General features: G+C 42.5%; 2 protein-coding genes across 4 annotated transcripts; both read left to right on the plus strand.

The window, feature by feature from the left end:
• The first annotated feature begins 42 nt into the window (after positions 1-42).
• On the plus strand, positions 43-24050 carry LOC146641787 (uncharacterized). Its single transcript, XM_085398201.1, has 13 exons — positions 43-268; positions 399-2022; positions 12187-12241; positions 14637-15640; positions 15756-16016; positions 18448-18867; positions 20301-20756; positions 21908-22351; positions 22436-22699; positions 22816-23070; positions 23154-23255; positions 23377-23460; positions 23607-24050. The coding sequence occupies exons 1-13, from the start codon at positions 247-249 to the stop codon at positions 23671-23673; spliced, it is 5058 nt and encodes a 1685-aa protein (XP_085254327.1). The 5' UTR covers positions 43-246; the 3' UTR covers positions 23674-24050.
• On the plus strand, positions 11658-14758 carry LOC146641788 (uncharacterized). Of its 3 annotated transcripts, none has more exons than XM_085399738.1 (4): positions 11658-12277; positions 13313-13365; positions 13477-13546; positions 13674-14758. In XM_085399738.1, the coding sequence occupies exons 3-4, from the start codon at positions 13543-13545 to the stop codon at positions 14312-14314; spliced, it is 645 nt and encodes a 214-aa protein (XP_085255864.1). In that variant the 5' UTR covers positions 11658-12277; positions 13313-13365; positions 13477-13542; the 3' UTR covers positions 14315-14758. The 3 variants fall into 3 exon arrangements, with proteins under 3 accessions (XP_085255864.1, XP_085255865.1, XP_085255863.1); XM_085399739.1 differs by having other exon boundaries at positions 11658-12110; XM_085399737.1 differs by having other exon boundaries at positions 11658-13365.

The raw sequence follows: 24050 nt of genomic DNA on the forward strand, positions 1-24050 counted from the left end.
CAGAGGAAGAAGTCAGTAAAATAAGGACAGATGGTGGCGACTTTGACAAAAGGAGAAGAACTGTGGACTCTGTCATCAAAAAGGGGGAAGCAGCTTGCTATGAGTTTCTCAGGATTATTGACATAATAAAGAGATCCACAGAAAGCTCAGTCTGTTCTGGAAAATACAGAGACAGACTCTTCTTTGAAAGACGAATTTGACCTGAACTACTGGATCAGCTGCTTTTCCTTCAAGGAGGACACCAACATGGATGTAACGTATTTACAAGGTATTTTTAAACAAACTGAAGTCTGTGGCATGTTTTAATGTGATCACACTCATTTAAAATGCAGTGTTGTTCAGTGACACATGAGTTAAATCACTAAATTACTTTTTAATTAATTTCTCCTTTCTTTCAGGGCCCAGCCCGTGCCACAGATACCAGCAAAAGCTGAAATCAGAAACTCAAAAGATTTCAGAAAGATCATGGATCCAAAGTAAAGCAGTCCTGTTCAACAAGGAGACATCTTTGTCGTACACTTCACTTGTGTTAGACACACAAGGACAGGCTTCACCATCCAAAATAAAAAAGTCAAAGATCAAAAAAAGCAGGAAGGTTCGCACTAAAAAACTAAAGGCCTACATACCTGAGGACAAACAGGAAACTTCCCCCAGTGAACTGCTGAAAACGTATGAAAGAAAAATCCTTTTGGTAGGAAAACCTGGAACTGGGAAAACGGCTGTGGTCCATCAGATGTTGAAACTATGGTCAGAGAAAGACAACAAGGATCTAGATTACATGTTCTACTTTGATATGAGAGAAACACCCAACATCACAGAGGTCCATAAACTGGAGGATCTTCTCTTCAGTGTGTTCAATGAACCAGATGAAGGCAAAGACAAAGTCTTAGAGGACATAAAGAATAATGCTGACAATGTTACTATCATTTTTGATGGCGTTACAGATATCCCCTCTACTTCTGTGGTGTTTAAGCTCATACAGAAGACTCTTCTACCTGAAGCAAAGATCATCATCACCTGCAGACCAGAGGTGGAGTCAGCAGACTTCCTGTTAGGTTGGGACTGTCTCAGAGTGGAAGTGAAAGGCTTCAGTGAGCAGGGCATCAGAGAATACTTATCCAAGTATCTGAGTGAGGAACACTTCAACAAAGTTTTGTGTAACTTGGAATTATTCTCTCTGTGCCACGTCCCCATGTACGCTCTGATGGTGGTTGCCTGCTTTAGTTTTGAGGGCTCAGAGTTCTCTCCACATCCCTGCACAGTTACAGAAATATACCTCAATATCCTCCATTTCTGCATTCAGAGAAATGTTGGCAAGACATCTGAAAATGAAAGCACTAAATGGGATGCAGTACTGTCTTTATCTGAGGCTGCTTTTTGTGCAACAGAAGGAAAAAATGTGAACCTGAAATCACTGCCCAAATTAGAAAGCTGTGCTTATTTAGCTTTTTTGAGCAGGAGTGTATCTCAAGTCAGCTCAACTGCAAAGAAACCCTTGTGTGCCTTTCTCCACTACACTGTTCAAGAGTTTTTTGCAGCACTGTGGGTCTTGAAGGATCCAGAACGGACCAGAAGTGTTGTCCAACAGTGTCTGACTGACAACATCAAACACATGAAACACTTAGTCCCCTTTTTGTGTGGACTGTTAAATGATAAAAACACTGATTTGCTAGAAAGTCTGATTCCTTCTCAGCAGCTCAGAGAAACATCTGGCTGGTTCTTCAAACACTTGGTGACCACCTTTGTAGATTGTAGTGACACTGAGGACTGTGAAATAGACTTGCTGTTCTTATGTCAGTGTCTCTATGAGTCTCAGTCTGCTGAAGCCTGTGTTTATCTTCTGGATAAACTGGACTACTGTCTTGATCTGAGTGGGGAGACTCTCGATCCTCAGCAATGCCATGCTGTGTCCTATATAATCACCCAGAGTAAGGAGAGGAAAATACAGCTGAAGCTGCAAAACACAAAAGTATCAAAACAAGGAGTGAGACCATTACTAGGATGTCTGAGCAAACTCCAAAGGTAAGTGAGAGCATGTAATTTACATGTTTGCTCACATCTTGCAAACTACACTTACTCTCCATTTAAAAGATACATGTCTGAGCCTTTCCCTTTTGTCTTGATAAATTCACACATTCAAGATTTTTTGTAACTACAGCTTTCTCACTCGTAGCAATCATCATGGTGCTACCACCATGCTTCACTGATGCACTGTCCATGAGAGATGTCCAAGCGCCATTGTCCATAAATGAGGGGAATGGTGTGTATGATTGCGGAAATCAGTGTATTTGGAAAATGGGGACAGAGCGTCGTCTTTGATAGCTTCCTACCCAACCAGTGGAAGCTTCAATTGCAGAATGAGTCCTGCTCCTAGCCGTTCATTGGCTCGCCATCCTTTTTCATACCCCAAAAAAGGTTCACCTGGCTTGCATTAAATAAACAAGGCCAATAAGAAATCACAAGAATAATACAAAAATGTCAGCCAATTAAGCTAAATACATAGAATAGAATAGAATTCAACTTTATTGTCATTGCACATGCACAGGTACAGGGCAACGAAATGCAGTTTGCATCCATCCAGAAGTGCTTAGTGATATAGATATATTACAATATATATAAGCAATAATATAGATATGTAAGTATATTACAGAAATGGGTCTATTATGTTATAATGTACACGGTATGAAGTATGTTGTGAATATTCTATAACTATAAGTATGTACAGGCTGTAGTGAGTACAAGCTATGTACAGGATATGGACAGGATATAAATATGAAAAACTATACAGAATATGAAATAAATAACTTTACAGGAATCTGAGATATACAGCTATACAGAAATGGGAACTATGCAAGTTGTAAACAGTTGTAGGGTTAAAAATTATCGTATGTACAGAATGATTGTTTACACAGGGCTATACAGTAGTGCAGTTAAGGTAAGTGAGGGTGTGGATAATTTCTACAGAGGCTATATAAAGTGCTAGTGGTTGTGAGTGGTGGTTCACTCCATGTTATTATTGTGTGTTTGAGGGTACAGTTGTCCATTGTGTGTGTGTGTGTGTATGTTCAGTCCATGAGTTAACGTGGGTCAGATGTCAGGAGGCAGAGTTCAGGAGTCTGACAGCTGTGGGGAAGAAGCTGTTCCGGTACCTGGTGGTCTTAGTCCGGAGGCTCCTGTAGCGCCTCCCAGAGGGCAGGAGGGTGAAGAGTCCATGTGATGGGTGACTGGGGTCTCTGATGATTTTCCCAGCCCTTTTCAGACACCGCTTCCTGTAGATGTCTTTTATGGCAGGAAGTGGTGCTCCGGCGATGCGCTGGGCAGTTTTCACGACCCTCTGCAACGCCTTCCGGTCCGAGGCAGAGCAGTTCCCGTACCAGACTGTTATACAGTTGGTCAGGATGCTCTCGATGGTGCAACGATAGAAGTTCACCAGGATGTCTGAGGACAGGTGGTTCTTCCTCAGAGTCCTCAAGAAGAAGAGGCGCTGGTGAGCCTTCTTGACCAGCTTGGAGCAGTTGGTCGTCCAGGTGAGATCCTCGGAGATGTGGACTCCCAGGAACTTGAAGCTGCTCACACGCTCCACAGCCGTCCCCTTAATGTGGATGGGTGGATGTGGGTCAGCATTCCTCCTGTAGTCCACGATGAGCTCCTTGGTCTTCTCGGTGTTAAGCAGCAGGTTGTTTCTGTCGCACCACTCAGCCAGACAATCCACCTCCTCCCTGTAGGCGGCCTCATCATTGTCACTGATGAGGCCAATCACCGTGGTGTCATCTGCAAACTTAATGATGGTGTTGGAACCATCAGCAGGTCTGCAGTCGTGGGTGAAGAGGGAGTAGAGGAAAGGGCTCATCACACAGCCTTGTGGTACACCGGTGTTCATTGTGATGGTAGATGAGCAGCGGTCATCCAGCCGGACATGTTGGGGGCGGTTGGTCAGGAAGTCCAGTAACCATTTGCAGATGAGGGAACTGATGCCCAGGTCTGTCAGTTTCCTGATGAGTTGTGAGGGGTGGATTGTATTGAATGCTGAACTGAAGTCTATAAACAGCATTCTGGCGTAGGTGTTGTTGTTGTCCAGGTGTGAGAGGACAGAGTGCAGTGCGATGGAGACTGCATCCTCTGTGCTCCTGTTCTGGCGGTATGCGAATTGGTGGGGGTCCAGGGTGGGGGGGAGACAGGATTTGAAGTGTGCTAGGACCAGCTGCTCTAAGCACTTAGTGATGATGGGGGTGAGTGCTACTGGGCGGTAGTCATTGAGGCAAGATGGGTTGGAGTTTTTGGGTATCGGGACGATGGAGGTGGATTTGAAGCAGGCCGGTACCACAGCGTGGGCCAAGGAGAGGTTGAATATGTCTGTCAGCACTCCTGCAAGCTCCTCAGAACACGCTCTGAGAACACGCCCGGGGATGCCATCGGGACCTGCAGCCTTGTGGACATTGATCCTGCTCAGCACCGCTCCTACATCGGTGGGGGAGAGAGTCAGAGGTTGGTGGTCTGGCGTCACGTCTGCTTTGGTTGTGGTTGTGGGGTTCCCTCGCTCAAAACGAGCATAAAAGTTGTTGAGCTCGTTGAGGAAGGAGACATCAGAGGATGCGGGGGAGGGTTTGGTGGTCCTGTAGTCTGTAATGGTCTGGAGTCCTTGCCACATGCGTCGGGGGTTGGAGTTGGAGAAGTGTTCTTCTACCTTCTTTTTGTAATGGTGTTTGGCTTTTTTGATGCCCTTCTTTAGATTAGCCCTGGCTGTACTGTAGGCGTGTGCATCTCCTGACCTAAAGGCGGTGTTGCGGGCCTTCAGGAGGAGACGAACATCCCGGTTCATCCAAGGCTTCTGGTTGGGGTACATGGTGATCCGTTTCTGGGTGGTGACACTGTCTGTGGTTTCGGAGATGTAATCCAGTACAGATGAGGCGTACTGGTCCAGGTCTGTGTGGGTGAACATATTCCAGTCTGTGTTTTTAAATCTGTCCTGGAGCACTGCATCTGTCCCCTCTGGCCACACTTTAATTGTCCTCACAGCAGGTTTCACACGTTGGATGAGTGGTGAATACCTAGGTGTAAGGAACAGGGAGAGATGGTCCGATTGTCCAATGTGGGGGAGGGGTGTGGCTTTGTAGGCTCCAGCCAGGTTGGAATACACATGGTCTAAAGTCCTGTCTCCTCTGGTGTGGCAGGAGACATGTTGGTGGAATCTGGGGAGGACTGTCTTTAAGTTGGTGTGGTTGAAGTCGCCAGTAACAATAAAAGCAGCCTCGGGGTGTTTATTCTGGTGTTTGTTAATGGCTGCAGAAAGTTCTTTCATGGCCAACCTAGCATTAGCGTCGGGGGGTATATACACGGCAGTGAGTATGATCGAAGTGAATTCTCTGGGGAGATAATAAGGTCTGCATTTGACCATTAAAAACTCCGCATTAGGTGAGCAGTGACTCTCAGTAGTAGTGGAGTTCATGCACCAAGCATTGTTAATATAAATGCACAAACCTCCACCTCTGGTCTTGCCGGAGTCATCTGCTAGCCTGTCGGCTCGGTGTGTGTGGCGTCCTGCTAACTCGATAGCATTGTCCGGGCAGCTGTTGTTCAACCATGTTTCGGTGAAAAACATGACATTTGAGTCCATAATCCGTCTGTTGTTAGTGATGGAGAGCCGTATCTCATCCATTTTGTTTGCCAGAGAACGGACATTGGCGAGGAAAATACTGGGTAAAGGCAGCCGGTGTGGTGTTAGCTTTAGCTTAGCCCGTAGCCCTCCGCGCCTACCTCGCCTTTGTTTACGATCTCGGCGCCGTCTGCGTGCACTTCCGCCCGGCCGGGTAGAGTGGGCAGCCTCCGGTGTTCTGGAGATCTCTGGGATGAGTCGGAGATCGGCGATAAAACTGTTGGAGTTATGAGTCCAGATGTCCAGAAGCTCTTGTCTGCTGTAGGTCAGGAACGCACAGCAATTCTGGACGAATAATCCGGTTAAAAGTAGATAAAAAACCGCTAAATAGCAGATTCTGGAGAGACACTGAGCCTCGCGTTGTTCACGCGCCGCCATCAAGTTATTCTTGTTCCTGTGTACACAATTTATAAATAAATAAATAAATAAATAAACAAACAATATATTTAACCAATAAGGACTTAACTGAAACATTTCAACTGCTATATACATACTATGTAGCGTCACAACATTTTTTTATTCAACAAATATTGGTCAAATCAAAATCAAATTGTTTGGACCGGCAGCAGCCAATTAGCGTCAGCTGGTAGCTAATATTAAGATTTGAGCATGCCTCAAATCATCTGTAGTTTGGTCTGTGCACACACATCTGGACAGCGGCTCGGTTTTTGTAGTTTTGCCTCTTTCGGTTTTAATTCAGCCAATTAATATGTTCTATATTAAAGTGTAGTCTTTTAGCTTGAATTCCGGGGGAAATGTTGTTCTAATTATTCAGGATTTGTAGCCATTTTTATGCATAGTGCCCCATTTTCAGAGGCTCAAAAGTCACTGGACAAAATGATTGAGAGCTGATGTGTTTTCAGTTTTTCATTATTTCCTGAACAGTGTATAAAGGCAGTTTTTAATACCAGATTCCTCCCTTGAGATGCGTACATGCTCTCTTGGGTGAGATCAGGTGACTGACTTGCTCATTGAAGAATGTATCTCATTTCTTTGCCTTGAAAAAGTCTTGGGTTACATAGAGGTATGCTTTGAGACATTATCTATTTGCACTGTGGAGCACTGTACGACCAGTTTTGCAGCATTTGTCTGAAACTGAGCAGAGAGTATACCCCTGTACACTTCAAAATTATTCCTGTTTCTATCAACAGTCACATCATCAATAAATATTAGTGACCTGGTTCTACTGGCAGCCATACATGCCTATGCCATAACATAGCCTCCAGCATTCTTGGCAGATGATATGATATACTTCAGATCATGATCTATTTCTCTCCTTTATCATTTTCAGTTTAATCTTGGCTTCTGAAGCCATAGTTATAAGTATGGCTTATTCACATTCTCATTAAATTGCTTTTCAGTCAATTGTTCAAATAATTTTGAGCCTTTTAAAACAGGGAACTATGCATAAAAATGGCCATGTGTTGTGTGACTGTTCACTTTAATGACAGCTAAAGAAGAATTTCAGGAAGTAGTCAGATCCCATCACTTTCTGCTTACTTTTTAGTTTTTGCATTTTGATGATGCCACTGTGACCACCATCATTTGTCAACATGTTTCTTATTTAATACAAGTTTTTTTTAATTACTATTTATTAAATTATTTTATCTGGCAATATAAAGAAAGCATGATGTCTCCCGTGTACAACTAATGCATCAGGCATTACATATATCTTGTTCCATGGATTTAGCTCAGGAGGTAGCGCATGCATCTACTAATTATTATTAGTAGATGCATGCGTAGAGGCATTATTATTTTGGGGGCAAGCTACTAACCCCAAGTTGCTCTCTGAAGCATCTATTGCAGTTTGAATATGTGTGAATGTTAGATAGAAAGCACTTAAGCATAGAAACAAAAGTGATTGTCTGAACAATTTATTGAGGCATGTTGTATAAAGTGTTTTGAGTACTAGACTTGTAGTCAAGACCGCCTAAACCGCAGGACCAAGACAATACCAAGACCAGAGGATATCGAAACCAAGACAAGACCAAGACAGACTGAGTCAAGAGTGACACATCAGTGTCCAATGTAGTGGTTTATGTGCAAGTGTACCATCAACACTGACACAAATACAAGAAAACAGTCTTTGAATAGCTGTCCACTGTGTGACCACTATGCATGAAAGGGTTAAACAAATACAATTTTACACAGTCTTATAGTACAGCCCCATTTCCACAAAACTTTGGACGCTGTGGAAAATAAAAACAGTATGTAATCATTTACAAATCTGCTAAATCCATATTTTATTCGCAACAGAATGTCACATGTTTCTACTGAGATATTTTACTATGTCATGAAAAATATGAACCTAATACAACCAAATGAAGCTCAGCTGTAAAGTTGGAGCAGCACAAAGTGTGTTTGGTATTGTCACAGGAATTTGCATGTGTTCGGTTGATGGTGTTAGATTATAGAAATATCTGTGAATAAATAACATTAAAATGACACTGAAGTGATTTTCACACTCTTTTATTAAGCTATGTGAGAATGCCAGAGCTGAACACACTGAGTAACCTTTAATGTTTAGGTGTGTGCAATTGAAAGTTTCAGATCTCTAATGTGCAGCTGCCATGTCAGAAATAAACAGCAGTATTGACATCGCACTGAGCAACAATATAGTGTTAAGCTGAGCTGATAGATTTCTTGTCCTGCTTTTATTCATATGTGAGGATTCTCTCGCTCTCCTTCTCACTCTTGCCTGCTCTCTCTCTGTCTCTCTATCTGTAGACGTGTGTCTTCCTCCAGTCTCAGCCTATCTGCACCTGAGAGATTTGGTCATCAGCCAGTTTCCATTTAAGCCGGAGGAAGACATTTATTCAATGCTGGATTGTTGACTAAGCTAGTTAGTAAAGTTAGTTTGCCAACATATGATCAGTTCTGCTTGTGTCTGTGCAGGAATCCCAGGCTGAGTAAATGTTCTCACTGAGTTGTGGACTTGTTTCTGGTGTTTCTTCTGACCAGGCCCGTGGCGAGGATTCGAGCCTTCAGGACATCCAGCTGTCTCAGAACCCAGTCGCAAAGATTGTTGCTTTTCTGTGTGATCATGTGTCACTGTAAATAAACACACTGTACTGAAGATTTAAGATTCTGCTTTTTGAGTCCTTCACTAACCATGACAAAAAATCATCTGGATTTAACAGAGGAATGAACGAAAGAACTTAGTGAAGTCATTCACATGGATCTCACCTGTCTGTCCAGCAGCTCACATGTATTTCATGTAACTTTATTCTGTTTCTATATCCCTCCCAATAAAACAAACAACCTCTTCATTAGTTAATCCCTCTCCTGTCACAGTCCTATTTGTTTAAACACTGTGCACACTTCTCTGTAATTTGAAACGATACCACATAACAAAAGTTAGAGGTCAAAGTTCCGTCACTGCTAATGCATTTTATTTACCTCTATGGATCCTCCTTATACTCTCAGGGGCTGCCCCACCTTCAGTGATCCGCTAATCACCTTCTCACTATTTCTTCCCCCTGTTCCCTGCAGTCCAAATTATGGACAAACGTGGTTTAGTTTGTAAAAGTTTCTATGACTCGAGTTCACACAGATGTGATTATCCTCTTATTCAGCAAAACATCCTCTGTTGAAATAGTCTGACTCCACTTGAGAACAGTAAATGTATCACTTTCTGTTGTAACCCACAACCTGAACGGTGATGAAAGACTCATGTTTCACTGTTTTACTAAAGTAAAACGTCCAGTTGGTTGGATTGTAAAGATTGTAAAGAGTAGGGATGGGTATCGTTTAGGTTTTATCCGATACCGGTGCCAAACCGGTACTTTTGAAACGGTGCCGGTGCTTAAACGGTGCTCAAACCGGTGCTTAAAGAATGGAGAACACAAAATTGGTCCAAAAACCTCACATGTTCAGCTGTTTTTTCTAAAAAGATAACAATGTTAGCCTTTTCTGCAGCTATGGGGCATATATGGTATCACTCTTGGCTGGAAGCCGTGCTTAAACAATGGAAAAAACACAAACTTTATCCAAAAACCTCTCATGTTTAGCTGTTTTCCACTTTTTCTTTGGTCATTTTAGCCTTTTTGACCAGGGTGAAGGGAGTATCTGCCATCAAACAAGAAGACAGCCGCATGTAACTATGATGATGTTGCTAGTTCACCTTACATGCATTAATGTAATAACGTGGTTAGCGTACGCAACGTAAATTACACACGAACAACATTAAGCTACTCACGCAGAGAAGAACGGCTGCTGCTGCCATCATCATCCTCATCATTTCTGCTACACTGGCAGGGCTAGGGGCCAGGACTCTCCTCTTCGGGTTTTTGGTGGATGTTGCAAACTCCGGGTCCGATAACAGGCACCACACCCGCAGTAGATGTGCACGGTGTGAGGTCTCGCAGCACGCTATCAAATACGGCGCATTTTTCGGCTTTTAAAAAAAACGCTATTCGTCGCCAGGTGTTTCATCGGATTTGAGGTGTTACCTCCTTTGACAGTATCACAGTATCAGCTTAAAGCACTTGTTGCAGGCTGCTGAGTTTGCATCTTTTGCTGTGAAGTACAGCCAGACTTTTGACCGCTTCGCCATGGGCATTTTTTATCTGTAGCTCTGCTCTAAAAGAACGTACGTACCTGGACCCGCCTACTATCCTCGGAAACGTAAAATGATTGGCTAGAATCTAAAGTGTATCACAGCTCAGGAAAAAAAGCACCGAAATGTGCGGTGCTTTTCAGTCTGGTTACTACCGTTTATGTCAGAACCGGTGCCATGATACCGGTACCCATCCCTAGTAAAGAGTCAACTGGATCCGCTCACGTTGACCTGTGAGCACGGGCAGTTGCCCGGGGTGGCATCGTGGTGGGGGGTGGCATTAAAGGCATCGGCAAAAAAATTGCTTTCTATCGCCCATTTGCTGGGAGTAAGGGCGCCCTCCGTCTGCAAGGTGCGCCTGCTGCTTGCAGCACAGGGAGGAGAGGGCGGGGCGGCGGGGGATTCTCTGGCTGGCTGGAGCAGCATCTAATAACCAACTCGCAAAATAAAACAAAATAAAAACAAAACAACAAACATGAAAACACCAGACATTATGATACAGACTTATAATTTGCACCGATGTTTTTTCAAAATTCTATACTAGAAAAGTGAGCGCGAGAGCCCTCGGTGCGCCGCTTGCTGCTGAAGTCAAAGTAAACTTTATTGTCATCTCCGCTATATAAGTACAGTATATAGAGAGACGAGACGACGAGGCTCCAGTTACAGCAGTGTAAGTAAACAAACAATAAATATAAGAAGAGTAAGAAAATAAATATACATTTTAGGAACAGGGGTAAAGGGATCAATAACAATTTAAAATTTATAATTTACAGTTTGATGATTTAAAGTCTCACACACAACCTGTCGAAAGGGGAGGGGCGACTGCTTCCAAATAGAGCACATTTCATTCATAATGTTGTAAATCCAAGCCCATTGTATTCATGATTTTAATCCCGGGTTGTGCGAAATCCCAGAAATACACCTTAGACAAAGTGAATATGTGAACTAAGGTGTAGGTCTATTAGGTTATGTTGTGGCGATCCTCGAGTTGGGGGATTTGTCTTCATACTGGAGTGCAAAATGAAAACCAATGGAAAATGGACAAGAAAAGTTCAAAACCATCAGGTGCTCAGTTTAGAAAAAAATAGAAAAGAAGAGGAGGAGAAACGAGCAAAAGATACAGGTAAGCAGATGTGTCATTGGATAATGGTGAGTCATCCTGAAACAATCAGAATACTTTATTAACCCCTAAGGAAATTATGTGGGTTACAGTTGCTCCAAAAAGAAATGGTAAAAATAGTAACAGTAACAGACTAAACTTCAAACTATACATTATGTTACAGATTTTAATATCAATTAGTTCCGACAACAGTTTTATGTTAATGTACAATCCTTAATATGTTTTATGTGTGTGTGTGTGGGGGGGGGGGTTCGCCCAGCGCCAAACAGGCTAGGACCGCCACTGCCGGTGAGCGCTCCCGAAGCGGGGAAAGGGGTCACGTGACCGTTCCTCCGCACTAAATGACAGCTGCACATCAGAATCTGAAACTTTAAACTGCATGTATTTAAACATGAGAGATTACTGTCCCACAGTGTGATAAAGAATCTCTTTAGCATGTGAAAGTGAAATTAATTTGATTGATTGAAGAACTATTCCTGCAGCTAAAAGACTTTACAGAGTTTTACAGCGTCCTGATTATTAAACAGCGACTTTTACATCATTTCTTAACCAGACGGGTTGGAAAAGTGGCGATTTATGACCTAGTTTGCCTGCAGCGGTGGCATCTGGTAAATCCTATAAGTACTTCCTACTTCCTGATCAAGAAAAGTGAAAGGAAAACGTCCAGCCGGCGTTTTTTTTTTTTTGTTTGTTTTTTTGTTCTTTTTTACTATCCTATGGATTAACACAGAGAGAAACGATCCCAAAAGAAGCGGACACAATGAACTAGTACCATACAGGTAAGATTCAGGTAAGAGGCGGACTGGTTTTAAGCTGTAGAAACTTTACTTTTCGACTGTTTCTGTGATCCACGAGGAAGGACAGCACACTAGGCCGCTTTGGTTCGCATCAAACCCGCCGTCTGTGGAAGGTACAGTGGATATCTGAAGGAAGGGACGTTTTTACAGTTAGTATTGAGTTTAGTCCATTTTATGTCTCTGAGTGTATTTGTATTCTTGCGTTTATGTTCTCTTATCTATTAGGTTCCCTTTGCGCTCGTGTGTGTGTGTGTATGGTAGTGGTGGTGGTGGTGGGGGTTGGGGGGGTCTAGTACTATGTCCTTGTGTTTCGTCTCTCTTTATTGTCGTGTACATCCATGTGTGTTTCGACACTCACATAGGTTGTCTGGCGAACTCGATCGGCTCAAGCTGTTTGTGTTATAAAAGAGGTGAAGGCGGCTTTTCTCTCTCTTTTGAAGACCAAAAGAAAGAAAAAGGGAAGAAAATGACTTTTATGTAACTCACGCATTCCTAAACAACTGTCCTAATATACATAAAAATGTAAAAGTGTTGTTTTCAACTTGGTGGTGTGTTGTAGTTAATAGCACATGAAGCAAATGTCCTGCAGGACAGAAAAGTTAGACTTTTGTTATCGTTCGGCTCGGATCGCTTCTTGTCTCCATTCTGATAGTTCGAAAGTTACTCATCACTTATGAGCCGCTGATCCCGGAAGTTGGAATATCTTTGTACCTTTATCATGCTCTGTGCATATTGCTCCTTTAATCCAAACTTGACTTCTTATTTTCGGCATCTTTTGCAGAGAGAACTTAAAGATTTTACAGGCAGTTTGAGTTGTTTTAAACAGAAGAAGTAGGCTGCCTATTGTTTAGTTTTTCTTGTGATAACTGTTTGTGTGTGTGTGACTAAATTTACATGTTCACAGCCTTTTTTCTTTCTTTTTAGCTCTTTAAATTCGGATTAAACTGCAGTAGAGCAGAGGCACATTGATAATAAACAAATGAGACAAGTTTGACCCATAATGAGGTTTTAATTACTGATAAGCTTAACCCAGAACGTGATTTTAATTGCAGAGATTTATGGTTAATGTAGATGTGTACTGAGTTTTTTTGTCTGGCATTTTTATCTTCATTGGAATAACTGGGTTATTTAGACCATGTCACCCGCTACAATGCTTTAATGGGAAATTTACTCCCCTGTCACAGAAAATGAAGCTGCTCACACTCAGCATGATGTGATGTGGTGGAGAGAGGAACAGGTGAGATTCCGTGTGAGGATTAAAGCCACTGTAATAATAGACAATAACAGTCTTTGAGCTCACAGTAACACCACAGTCTTACAGTTTTTGATTTTTGTTTCTTGTGATCAGGAAAATAACAGCACAAAGATGCTGAACAGCTGATGGAGTTTCTCATCAGTGGAGACTTTGAGGCTGATGTGTAAGTGTGTCTCTGATACTCTGAAGTCTACAGGTATCTGATAACTGATGTTTCTCTTCAATGCTCTATTACATATGTTTATTAACGAAATATAAATGTAGTTTATTCTGCCCTTTAAATCTTTTAGCTGAACAAACACTGAACAACCACAGCCACAACAACCTGGTGCTGAATGCCCAGAAGACAGTGGAGATTATTGTGGACTTCAGGAAGCACACAGCCCCACTCCCCCCCATCATCCTGACTGACACCCCCATCACCTCTGTGGACTCATTCTGCTTCCTGGGTACCACTATCACCCAGGACCTGAAGTGGGAGCCCACCATCACCTCCGTCATCAAGAAAGCCCAGCAGAGGATGTACTTCCTGAGGCAGCTGAAGAAATTCAACCTGCCAACACGGACGATGATGCAGTTCTACACTGCAATCATCAAGTCCATCCTCACCTCCTCCATCACCGTGTGGTACGCTGGAGCCACTATCAGGGACAAACAGAGACTGCAGCGTGTTGTGCGCTCTGCTGAGAAGGTGATTGGCTGCAGACTCCCATCTTTGCAGGACCTGTACACCTCCAGGACATTGCGGCGTGCAGCTCGGATCTCAGCTGACCCTTCTCACCCTGGACACAGTCTGTTTGACCTGCTCCCCTCAGGCAGGAGGCTCCGGTCCATTCGCACCAGAACCTCTCGCCATAAGAACAGTTTCTTCCCCTCTGCTGTTGGACACATGAACAATAACCATATGACTGTACCCGCCACTAACACATGACCCTACGCTGTGTCACTGCATCATTCCATGTTTGGCACTGATCACCACCTGCACTCATGTATATATCTTTCCACGTAGCACTTTTAATTCTTATCCCTACTTTTATTTTTTTCCATGTCTATTTAAGTGCTATTTATGACACTATGTTTGCACTGAAGCACCGCAGCAATTTCCTAATGTTGTAAACCTGCTCAACATTTGGCAATAAAACACTTTCTGATTCTGATTCTGATTCTGAACACTTTCCTTTAAAAACTCTGCTGTGAACCTAACAGTATGTACAAATAAAGGAAACACTCAGGACACGTTAAGATTCTAAAAGGATGAAGACTTCCTTTCTGGGGACTTTGACAGAGTGGAGGTGAAAGGTTTTAGTGAGCAGACTATAAAAACATACTTATCTGCAACACTCGGTGAAGATCAGGAGAAAGTTTTGAGTAACTTGGAGTTGGTAACTCTTTGTCATGTCCCCATGTATGCACTGATGATAGCTGCTTGCTTTAACTCAGAAGACTCTCCACAGCCATGTACAATAACTGAGATCTACATCAATATTATTCGATTCTGCCTTCAGATAAACAGCAAAACAAAGAACAAAGATCTAAATTCGTTCATCAGCACCAAGACAGAAGAAATTCTGTCTCTGGCTGAAGCTGCTTTTCTTGCAACTCAACAAAAATCTGTGAACCTGACAGACCTGACCTGTGAAGACAGCTGTGTCCTGTCCTTCCTGAAACCACTTCTCATCAAGGTGGCCCCGACAGAAACGATAACCACATATGCATTCCTCCATTACACAGTGCAGGAGTTTTTTGCAGCACTGTGGCTCCTGAAGAATCCTGATAAAGTCAGAGATGTTTTTCAGCAGTGCCTCACAGAGGAGAAGAAACACATGAAACATCTGATCCCCTTCGTGTGTCGACTGTTGAATGAGAAGAGCCCAAGTTTGATGAAGCATCTGATTCCAGATCAGGACCTGAAGAATACATCTAACTGGTTCTTCAAGGAGCTGATAAACACATTTCTTCCTCATCTGTGTGAGCAAGAAGAGGCTGATACTGAGGACAGTGGGCTCCATGTCCACATACTGTTCTTATGTCAGTGCTTGTATGAGTCCCAGAGTCCTGAAGCGTGCATCTACCTTCTAGACAAACTAAAATACCGCCTTGACCTCAGTGGAGACAGTCTGGATCCTTACCCTTGCTGTGCTGTGGCCTTTGTGGTCACTCAGTCAAAGGAACGGAAAATAAGGCTGAACCTCGAGGATGTTGTGATATCAGAACAAGGAATGAGACAGCTGTTTGAATGCTTTAAAAATGTTCAGTGGTAAGAATGAACATGCGCTTTTAGGCTTATATTACTGCTTAGGTTACATCCTTTAATGAGACGCATATTCTTGGTTAGTTTTACTCTGAGGTAATGATCTCTTTTTCAATTGTAGGTCTGGCCCTCTGCCTCGACAGCTTTGGGAGATTTTTCTTATCAATGAAGAGCAGATGAACTTTGTAAGCTTACTCAGCCTAGATGGAAACCTTCACCTTCTAGTTGATGGTGAAAAGAAGCTTTTTGAAAGAGCTGTGGAAGTCATGCAGAGGATGCATACAAAGGTTAATGTGTGCCTCCACTGGGACAATGAAACTCCTGCCTGTCACAGTCAGTGTGAGTCTCTGTTAAAGGCTTTGCCGTTCATCAGCTCACTCAGGTATGTAGCTTTTGCTTTCAAATAATTATGACTGTTAAAATGGAAAAAATAGGTTTTGACTTGACTTTAATACTTGTTACCGAACTAAATAATTTATATCAATATCTAATGTACTGACAATGTAACTTCTATTTTTTTTATTACTGTTTTACTTCTTTAAAAAATAATGGTGTAACTCTAAAGCCCAGGAGGTAATAATGATGGGAGTCTACTGCCCACTGAATTGCCAGGCAGTCCTTTTCCATGGTGCTGTCCCTGGCCTCCCGCTCTCAAAGTTTCCAGCTGATGTACTTGATGGGGTGGTTGACTCTTCTTACTTCCCGGGTTAAAACACTCCCAAGCCCTCTGTTCAAGGTGCTGGTCTGCAGAATAAAAAGAAGGGAGAAGTTAGGTGTGTGGAGCAGGGGTTTCCCACAGAAAGCTTCTTTCACCCACACAAATGCCGCCCGGCACTGCTTCCTCCACTGGACCAGATCCGAGGCACCCTTTCGGGTGAGATCGGTCAAGGTGTTGGTCAGCTTCGCAAAGCCGGGCACAAACCGATGGTAGTAATTGGCCAGTCCCAAGAACTGCCTCACCTGCGTTTTTGTCTTGGGATGCGGGCAATTGCTGTTGTTTTATCCATCTGAGGATGCACCTGCCCAACTCCCACGTGGTACCCCAAATACTGTACCTCCCTCCGTCCAACAGTGCACTTCTTCTGGTTCCCCATGAGCCCCGCCTGCCCCTGGGACTCCAGCACCATGGCCACCCGCTGCACGTGCTCTGCCCAGTTGTTGCTATGGATGATGACATCATCCATGTAAGCGGCAGCATATGCAGCTTTTAAACACAGTACCCGGTCCATAAGGTGCTGGAAAGTGGTCAGGGCTTCAAATAAGCAGAATGGAAGTGTGATTAATGGGTGCAAACTGTAAAGAGTGGATAAGGCCGTTTTTTTGTTCCCTTAGACTCTGCAGATAAGGTAATGTGCAAGTAGCCCTTGGTTAAATCCAGTTAAGTAAAAAAGCGAAAAAAGCTCATCGATCTGGGGCATGGGACAAGCATCAATCTCTGACACCTGATTCACCTTGAAATAGTCCACACAGAACTGTATAGACCTACCTTTCTTCTGTTGATGCCATCTTTAGCATTTCTGTCAATTCCTTTTGAACAGTCTGTCTTTTGTGCTCAGATAACCTGTAGGACTGTGAATGCACCGTCACGCCAAGCTGCATTTCAAAGTGATGCTCCATGAGATTCATATGGCCAGGCAGAGGAGAGACATCCACAAACCGCTGTTTTTGAAATGGGTGTTAACCGCTGCTCTCTGGGCCTGTGTGAGATGGTTATCATAATGGTGGAATTTGGCACCTCCAGCCCCAATTCATCTCTTTCCTTAACCAGGCTCACAAGAGCAGCGGTTTCAGCCCCTATCTATGCTTTAAGGAGATTGAGGTGATAGATCTGTGTGGTTCCGCCCCTGTCTGACCATGCCACCTTGTAGTCCACGTCCCACACTTGCCATGTGACCACGAAGGGCCCTTGCCACTTGGCAAGTAGCTTTGAGCTATAAGACGGGAGCAATACAGCACTTTATCTCCCAGTAGAAATTGCCTGGGTCTGTTGTACAGGTGCTGGTGTTGTTCCTTGGCCTGAACTAAATCCTCCCGTGATAACCTATCCAACGCTTGAAGCTTTGCTCTCAGGTCCAGGACGTATTGAATCTCATTTTTAGCAGGGCTTGGACCCCCCAGTTTTCTTTAATAAGGTTGAGCGCCAACCACAGTTTCCTGCCGAACAATAACTGAAAGGGAGAAAATCCCAGCACCGCTTCAGGACTGACCATCGTGAATACACCGACCATCGTTTCTTATCACTTGGTCGAAGGCTGAGCGTAGGTTGTCATCTCGAGACTGTTCCAATAGAAAAATCTTCCGTGGAGCACGCTGCCGTATGCTCCTCCCTGGAGCCGGTGTTGGATGACCCCACATCACCGCTCAGCATATTTACTAACTATGCTATGCGTCCTCTTATGTCCGGATGTAATAGCATTTTAATACCTGAAACTACCATAATCTAACAAGAATGTTTGAATGACAGATTAGGGTTTAAAGCAGGGGTGGGCAACTCCAGGGTCAACAATTACAACCATAAACACACAAAAAAAAAACCTTAGGGGTGGCTATTTTCCGCTGTTTATTTTCAATACCATGTTTTAATAGGTGACTAATTTTAACTTTTAACTTTAACATTTGTATTTATATGTAACACAGTATCATAGCTGTCTCAGAATTGGGTTTGTACAAGCATGGGCATTCTACATTTATAAGTTTTTTCCCCTTTTGTATTCCAGCATGACACTAACCCTGTGTCTACTCCCTGCTATACATTGGGTGCTTAAAGTTTGATCAAATCAAGTTTAACAGAAATCTGAAATTTTGTTTTTCAGCTTCAGAGGTCCAGTTTCATGGAGGCAGGAGAAATACCATGGGACACTGGAGAGGGAGCAGAAGAGGCTATTCATGGATTTATGCCTGAAAGCAGCACTTCAATATAAAGAAAAAAACAAACATATACTGAAGAGGCTCCTCCTATTGTTTCCAGTTAAAACGGACATAGACAACATCTTTCTTGATTTGTTTGAACATGTGAAAGAGTTTTCAAGTGACTTTAAAATGGCTTTGAAGCCATTTTTCCTGTCAGCTCCTGCAGTCTGGTCCATAAACCTCTCAGAGAGAAAGACCTCCATCCTCCTGGAAGTGCTGAAACTCCAACCAGAGAAGAAACAAGTGGAGCTGACAGGCTGCTCACATGAAGAGAGTGAAGTGAGGAGTTTCCTGCAGTGTCTGCCTTATATCTCACAGCTCAGGTAAATAAAATGTACTTTACATGATTAAATCTACATAAAATGAAGTGCTCCCTGAAACAACACTGGAAATATTTTACGTTCTATCAATAATAACTTAGTTGTAACTTGTACCTTGTATGCATTTGTAATTGTTATCAGTTTTATTTTTATTAGTTTTGATCTATGTAGGCTACTAAAGGATAGGGTAGGGGAAGTTAAAGTAAAAGGAAAAATGGGCCACAAGCTAGAGTCATAGGAGGACTAAGGTGCAGAAGAATGACTGGAGTCACAGGTAAAACTGTTTTGACTTGTATTAAACATCAATTTCATAAACAGGAATGACAATATGAAAATAGAATACAATAATAGCAATAACAGTAATACCCCAGAATCATATCTGAGCTCACATATGTCTGTCATGCCGGCTTAATAGTCAGTGTTTAGTTAAGTGAAATCCAGAAGGTCAGATGTCTGTGATTGGTGCGATTTCGTCCGACCGCACTGTTGCAATTGTTCTTGAGGGAAGAGCAACCTGGAATGGCTATGGTTCTTTCAAAGGGAGAAGCTCACCGTCTCCCTTGGCAAGGAAGAAATCCAGGTCTCACGATCTCACAAAAAACCAAGCCTGTAAACAACAGCGCTATCACTGATTAAAATCACATTCCATAGTTATGTATATGGCCATATGTAAATAATGCAAGTGCTTTAACCAGAACAAGCACAAACCATTAATTCTAGTTTCTAACAATATTCTTTACAGTGCTGCTTAATCATGGAATGTAATTTATTGAATCACAATCAGCTTATTGGTTCATAAAAGGTTCACAATTTTTATCAGATATCATGAATAAACCATAAACTATGGTAGATTATTTTCATACAGTATTGCACCTTCAGATGAATTGCAGGACTATTGCTTTGCATGGTTAACCAATGAAGCAATCAATCCACATTGATCCTTCATTTCACACAAATGTTGTAAATTCACTAAAGATCAGGGTTCAATGTTTTCTTCTTCTTACTGACTTGTTGTTAACACTCACTTGAGTTTTAGTCCCGTGAACATTCAAATGAAAGAGCTGAGCTGTTTTTGAAGCTTTACTGTCTGACTTACTAAATCAATCAGTTTCCACTTTGAAACATGTGACAGTCTTCTGTCTGTGTGACAATAATGAAATGATGTTTAATAAGAATCAAACAGTAACAATAACACAGCCATGTTAAAGAATAAGAACATGTCACATCAACTTTAAGATAAAACAGGATCAAGCATCTGTTGCTCTAAAGTCAGACAGCAAATAAAATGACAGTCACAGTTCAGTACACAGTGATTTCACACACAGGATTAATGTTTGTGTTGTGAGTCAGTAAGATGGAGTCCATCAGTAGTGTGTGGTTGTTTTTATGCAGCTCACATCTAATCATCACTAAATGTTTCCTTCTTATTGTTCCAGTGTTGATGAGGAGACATTAGATGAAGACACAACGAGGTTCTTTGGGAATCTGTTCTGTGCAGCAGCAGAGAGAGAACAGCAGACAGGAGAGAAGATATTGGAGCTGTTATCATCAGTGTGCAAACATGGAACATTCCCTTTCATTGATGATGATGATGATGATGATGATGATGATGATGATGATGACGCATATCAGTGTGACTTCCTGTTGGATCTGTACTCCCATGTGAAGGACTATGAGACTAAAACAGGCTTGAGTGTCCTTCCATCATTACAGTCAGTTTTTTCAGCTCCTGCAGTCTGGTCCATAAACCTCTCAGAGAGAAAGACCTCCATCCTCCTGGAAGTGCTGAAACTGCAACCAGAGAAGAAACAAGTGGAGCTGACAGGCTGCTCACATGAAGAGAGTGAAGTGAGGAGTTTCCTGCAGTGTCTGCCTTATATCTCACAGCTCAGGTAAATGAAATTTTCTTCACATGAGTCAAATATCTGTAAGAAAAGATGTGCTGTAAAAGAAGTGATGGAAATATTTGAAGCTCCATAAATTGTAAAGTGGTGATTTTGTCTTGTGCTGTTTGTTTGTCATCAGCATCATATTTGTGACTTTATCTACATGGATCATATTGTAAATGTATTCAGACTCTGTCATATTTCAGAGGGAAACGTGCTCAGTACACTACTGTGTTTCACTGACCTGTTCAGCTGTTTGTTGCTGTGAAGTTTCATATTTTCTATAAATCTCAGATGAAACAGGATCTAAAGTAAAGAAGTTTCTCATCAGAAAGGTTGAATTTGATTTAGATTTGATAGGTGAAGAAATGAATTGATTTCATGTTAAATTCAATAAGCTGATGTAAGTTGTGTGAATGAAGGTGAGCATGTGACTGAGCTCATGCAGCAGAGAGGAGAGTGTTGGAGTGCACACATGTTTGATGGAAACTTGCATGTTTGACCTGCAGCAGAATCATGAAATGATGTGAAGAAGAAGAAGAACGTAGCTCAGTGCTGACAAGTCAGTCCTGTTTAAAGCTGCTCTTAAAACAACGACAACGTGAGATCAAATGTTTAAAGTCAAAGTTCAAGCTGTTTGTGGCTTTTTGAAAATGAGAGCAGCTTCAAAATCAAAGCAGCTGTGAACCATCTCTATGCTGCAGTGATACAGCCATAAACATCCTTTACACCTGAATCCATCATCGCCATGGAAACAACATGAAAGCAAACTCAATGAGTCCTTCAGTGAGTAACTCAGTAAATGAATGAGTTACATGAAGCTGCACTTTATCTCCTGACTTTGTTGAACTTTACTGAGCATGATGATGATGATGATGGTAGCAGCTCTATAGTGAGCAGCAGATGAAGATTTCAGACAGCAGAGAGTCTTCATCACTTTGTGTGTCCACCTGCAGATGTAGCAGATGTGTTAGAGCAGGATGAGTGTTTGTGTTGTAAGAGTGTAAAACAGTGTTCAGCTGCTCTGATGGAAGATGTGTTTAACATGGAGCTTCATTATGTACAGGAAGGAAAGATGGAGTCCATCAGTAGTGTGTGGTTGTTTTTATGCAGCTCACATCAAATCATCACTAAATGTTTCCTTCTTATTGTTCCAGTGTTGATGAGGAGACATTAGATGAAGACACAATGAGGTTCTTTGGGAATCTGTTCTGTGCAGCAGCAGAGAGAGAACAGCAGACAGGAGAGAAGATACTGGAGCTGTTATCATCAGTGTGCACATATCAAACATTCCCCTATGGGAACATAAACTTGAGTGATTATGGAAAGAAGTGTCAAAGTGACTTCCTGCTGGATCTCTATTCCAAATTGAAGGACTATGAGACTAAAACAGGCTTGAGTGTCCTTCCATCATTACAGTCAGTTTTCCAGTCAGCTCCTGCAGTCTGGTCCATAAACCTCTCAGAGAGAAAGACCTCCATCCTCCTGGAAGTGCTGAAACTCCAACCAGAGAAGAAACAAGTGAAGCTGACAGGCTGCTCGTATGAAGAGAGTGAAGTGAGGAGTTTCCTGCAGTGTCTGCCTTATATCTCACAGCTCAGGTAAATAAGACAGATTTTAATTAATATTTTCATTTGCAGAATATTTTCAGCATGTTCTTTGGTTTCATCTTCACTGTGTTTCAGCTGTGATCCAGACTTCTTCCAGAGTGTGTGTACATCCATGTCTGTAAGATCCAGAGAGGAGGCCCAGCAGCTGGAGTCTCTGCTGCAGCTCCTGGGGTTCCAGCTGCTGTTAACAGGAGAGTTACACAGGAAAAGCTGCTGGTCTGTGGGGAGAGTTCTCAGACTGTGTGGCTCTAAAGTGGATCTCATCCTCACACCCAGCAAGATGTCTGCCAGAGGAGCTGCTCTCTTCTTTAGACACACAACACAACTACACAGTCTGAGGCAGGAAGTGAAATCATGACTCTCTTGTTCTTCTAACACCATTTATCTGCTGTCCACTTTGAATCTTTGGTTCTTGGTGTTCATCATTTCTGCTCTTTTGTCTCTTTGATCTTCAGGCTTTCCATAGACATGGTCTTGCTCCTGTTTCAGTGGGTAAGAAGAGGCAGAGTGGTCTGTCCACTGGCTGTGGAAGAGCTTTCTCTTGTGCCTAAGAAAGCCCGACCATCACAGAGAGTATTGTTGAGGGCTGTCAGTAGTTTGGCTTCCCTGCTGAGACACTGGACAGTCGGACGGTTAGACCTGACTGAGAGCTGCATCCCTGCTCAGGGTCTGATTACACTGCTGCTCCATGATGGTCCTCTAACAGTCAAGTAAATGTCTTCCTGAACATCACAGGCCAAATAAAATGTAGAGTTTTACTTTAAAGCTTGTTTTATATTTATGATCTCTGCAGACTGAGTGAAGAGAGCTTCCAGCAGCTTCTGTGTCTCCTCCATGAAATCCAGGACAAGGACTTGACACACAGCAGCCGGGACACACACACTACACTACTGGAGTGAGTGTCACACACTGATCCTTCTCTGGGAGGCACCAATAACCATCAGCCTGTTCACACACACTACAATAATATGATGTGCAGTGATCACTTAGAGCCTCTTGTTGTGTTTGTGTTACAGTCTGAGTCACAATCAGATCACTGATGCTTCGACTGATGTGTTACTGCAGCTGCTCTCCATCAACCCCTCCATCGACTGTGTGCGGTGAGCCAACATGAATCAGTCCCCATCAGTGAAGGAGTTTCTCCTCAGACTCTCAGAGGAATCATTCACAGTCTGAGCTCACATGGATTCATGTTGTTCTGAGTGAATGAGTGACGTCTGCTCTCTCTGCTTTGGTCTCTTTCTAGACTCTACAGCAACAACATCGTGCACAGAGCAGCCTTCAAGGAACACAAGCAGTTTGAGATCTGGTGAAGAACTCATCACCATCATCATATCATCATCATCATTGTCATCATCAGGGAGCTGTGGTTTTATGGTCTCATAATTGTTTCTTGCTAATCTGTAATGTACAACAGCAATAATGGTTCAGTAAGCTTTAATAGCTACTTTAGAATGTTTTATTTTGCTTTATTGTATTTCTTTATTATGTCATTATTAAAAATAGTATTTGTATAGAGACGAGCACACCTCAGACTGTTTCTGAAAGTTCTGCAGATTTTTGTTTTATGGAGCTCTGATTGAAGCTATGCAACAGTCATCCTAATGTTTACACATCAGATTGTTTTATCGTGATTAAATTATTTTCGCATAGTGAAAAAATAAAGTGAGGCTGTAATTGTTACATTAAA

Source organism: Rhamphochromis longiceps, linkage group LG23 (assembly GCF_057381845.1).
Source record: "Rhamphochromis longiceps isolate RC_006_pf linkage group LG23, R_longiceps_female_GT1.1, whole genome shotgun sequence".
Classification (NCBI taxonomy): domain Eukaryota; kingdom Metazoa; phylum Chordata; class Actinopteri; order Cichliformes; family Cichlidae; genus Rhamphochromis; species Rhamphochromis longiceps.

Excerpts from the sequence above, each read along its gene's own strand:
- LOC146641787 (XM_085398201.1), top strand. The coding sequence starts at position 247 with ATGGATGTAACGTATTTACAAG. Across the intron at positions 12,242-14,636 it reads AAACCCGCCGTCTGTGGAAG|GATGAAGACTTCCTTTCTGG; the intron begins GTACAGTGGATA and ends AGATTCTAAAAG. Across the intron at positions 16,017-18,447 it reads CCGTTCATCAGCTCACTCAG|CTTCAGAGGTCCAGTTTCAT; the intron begins GTATGTAGCTTT and ends TTTGTTTTTCAG.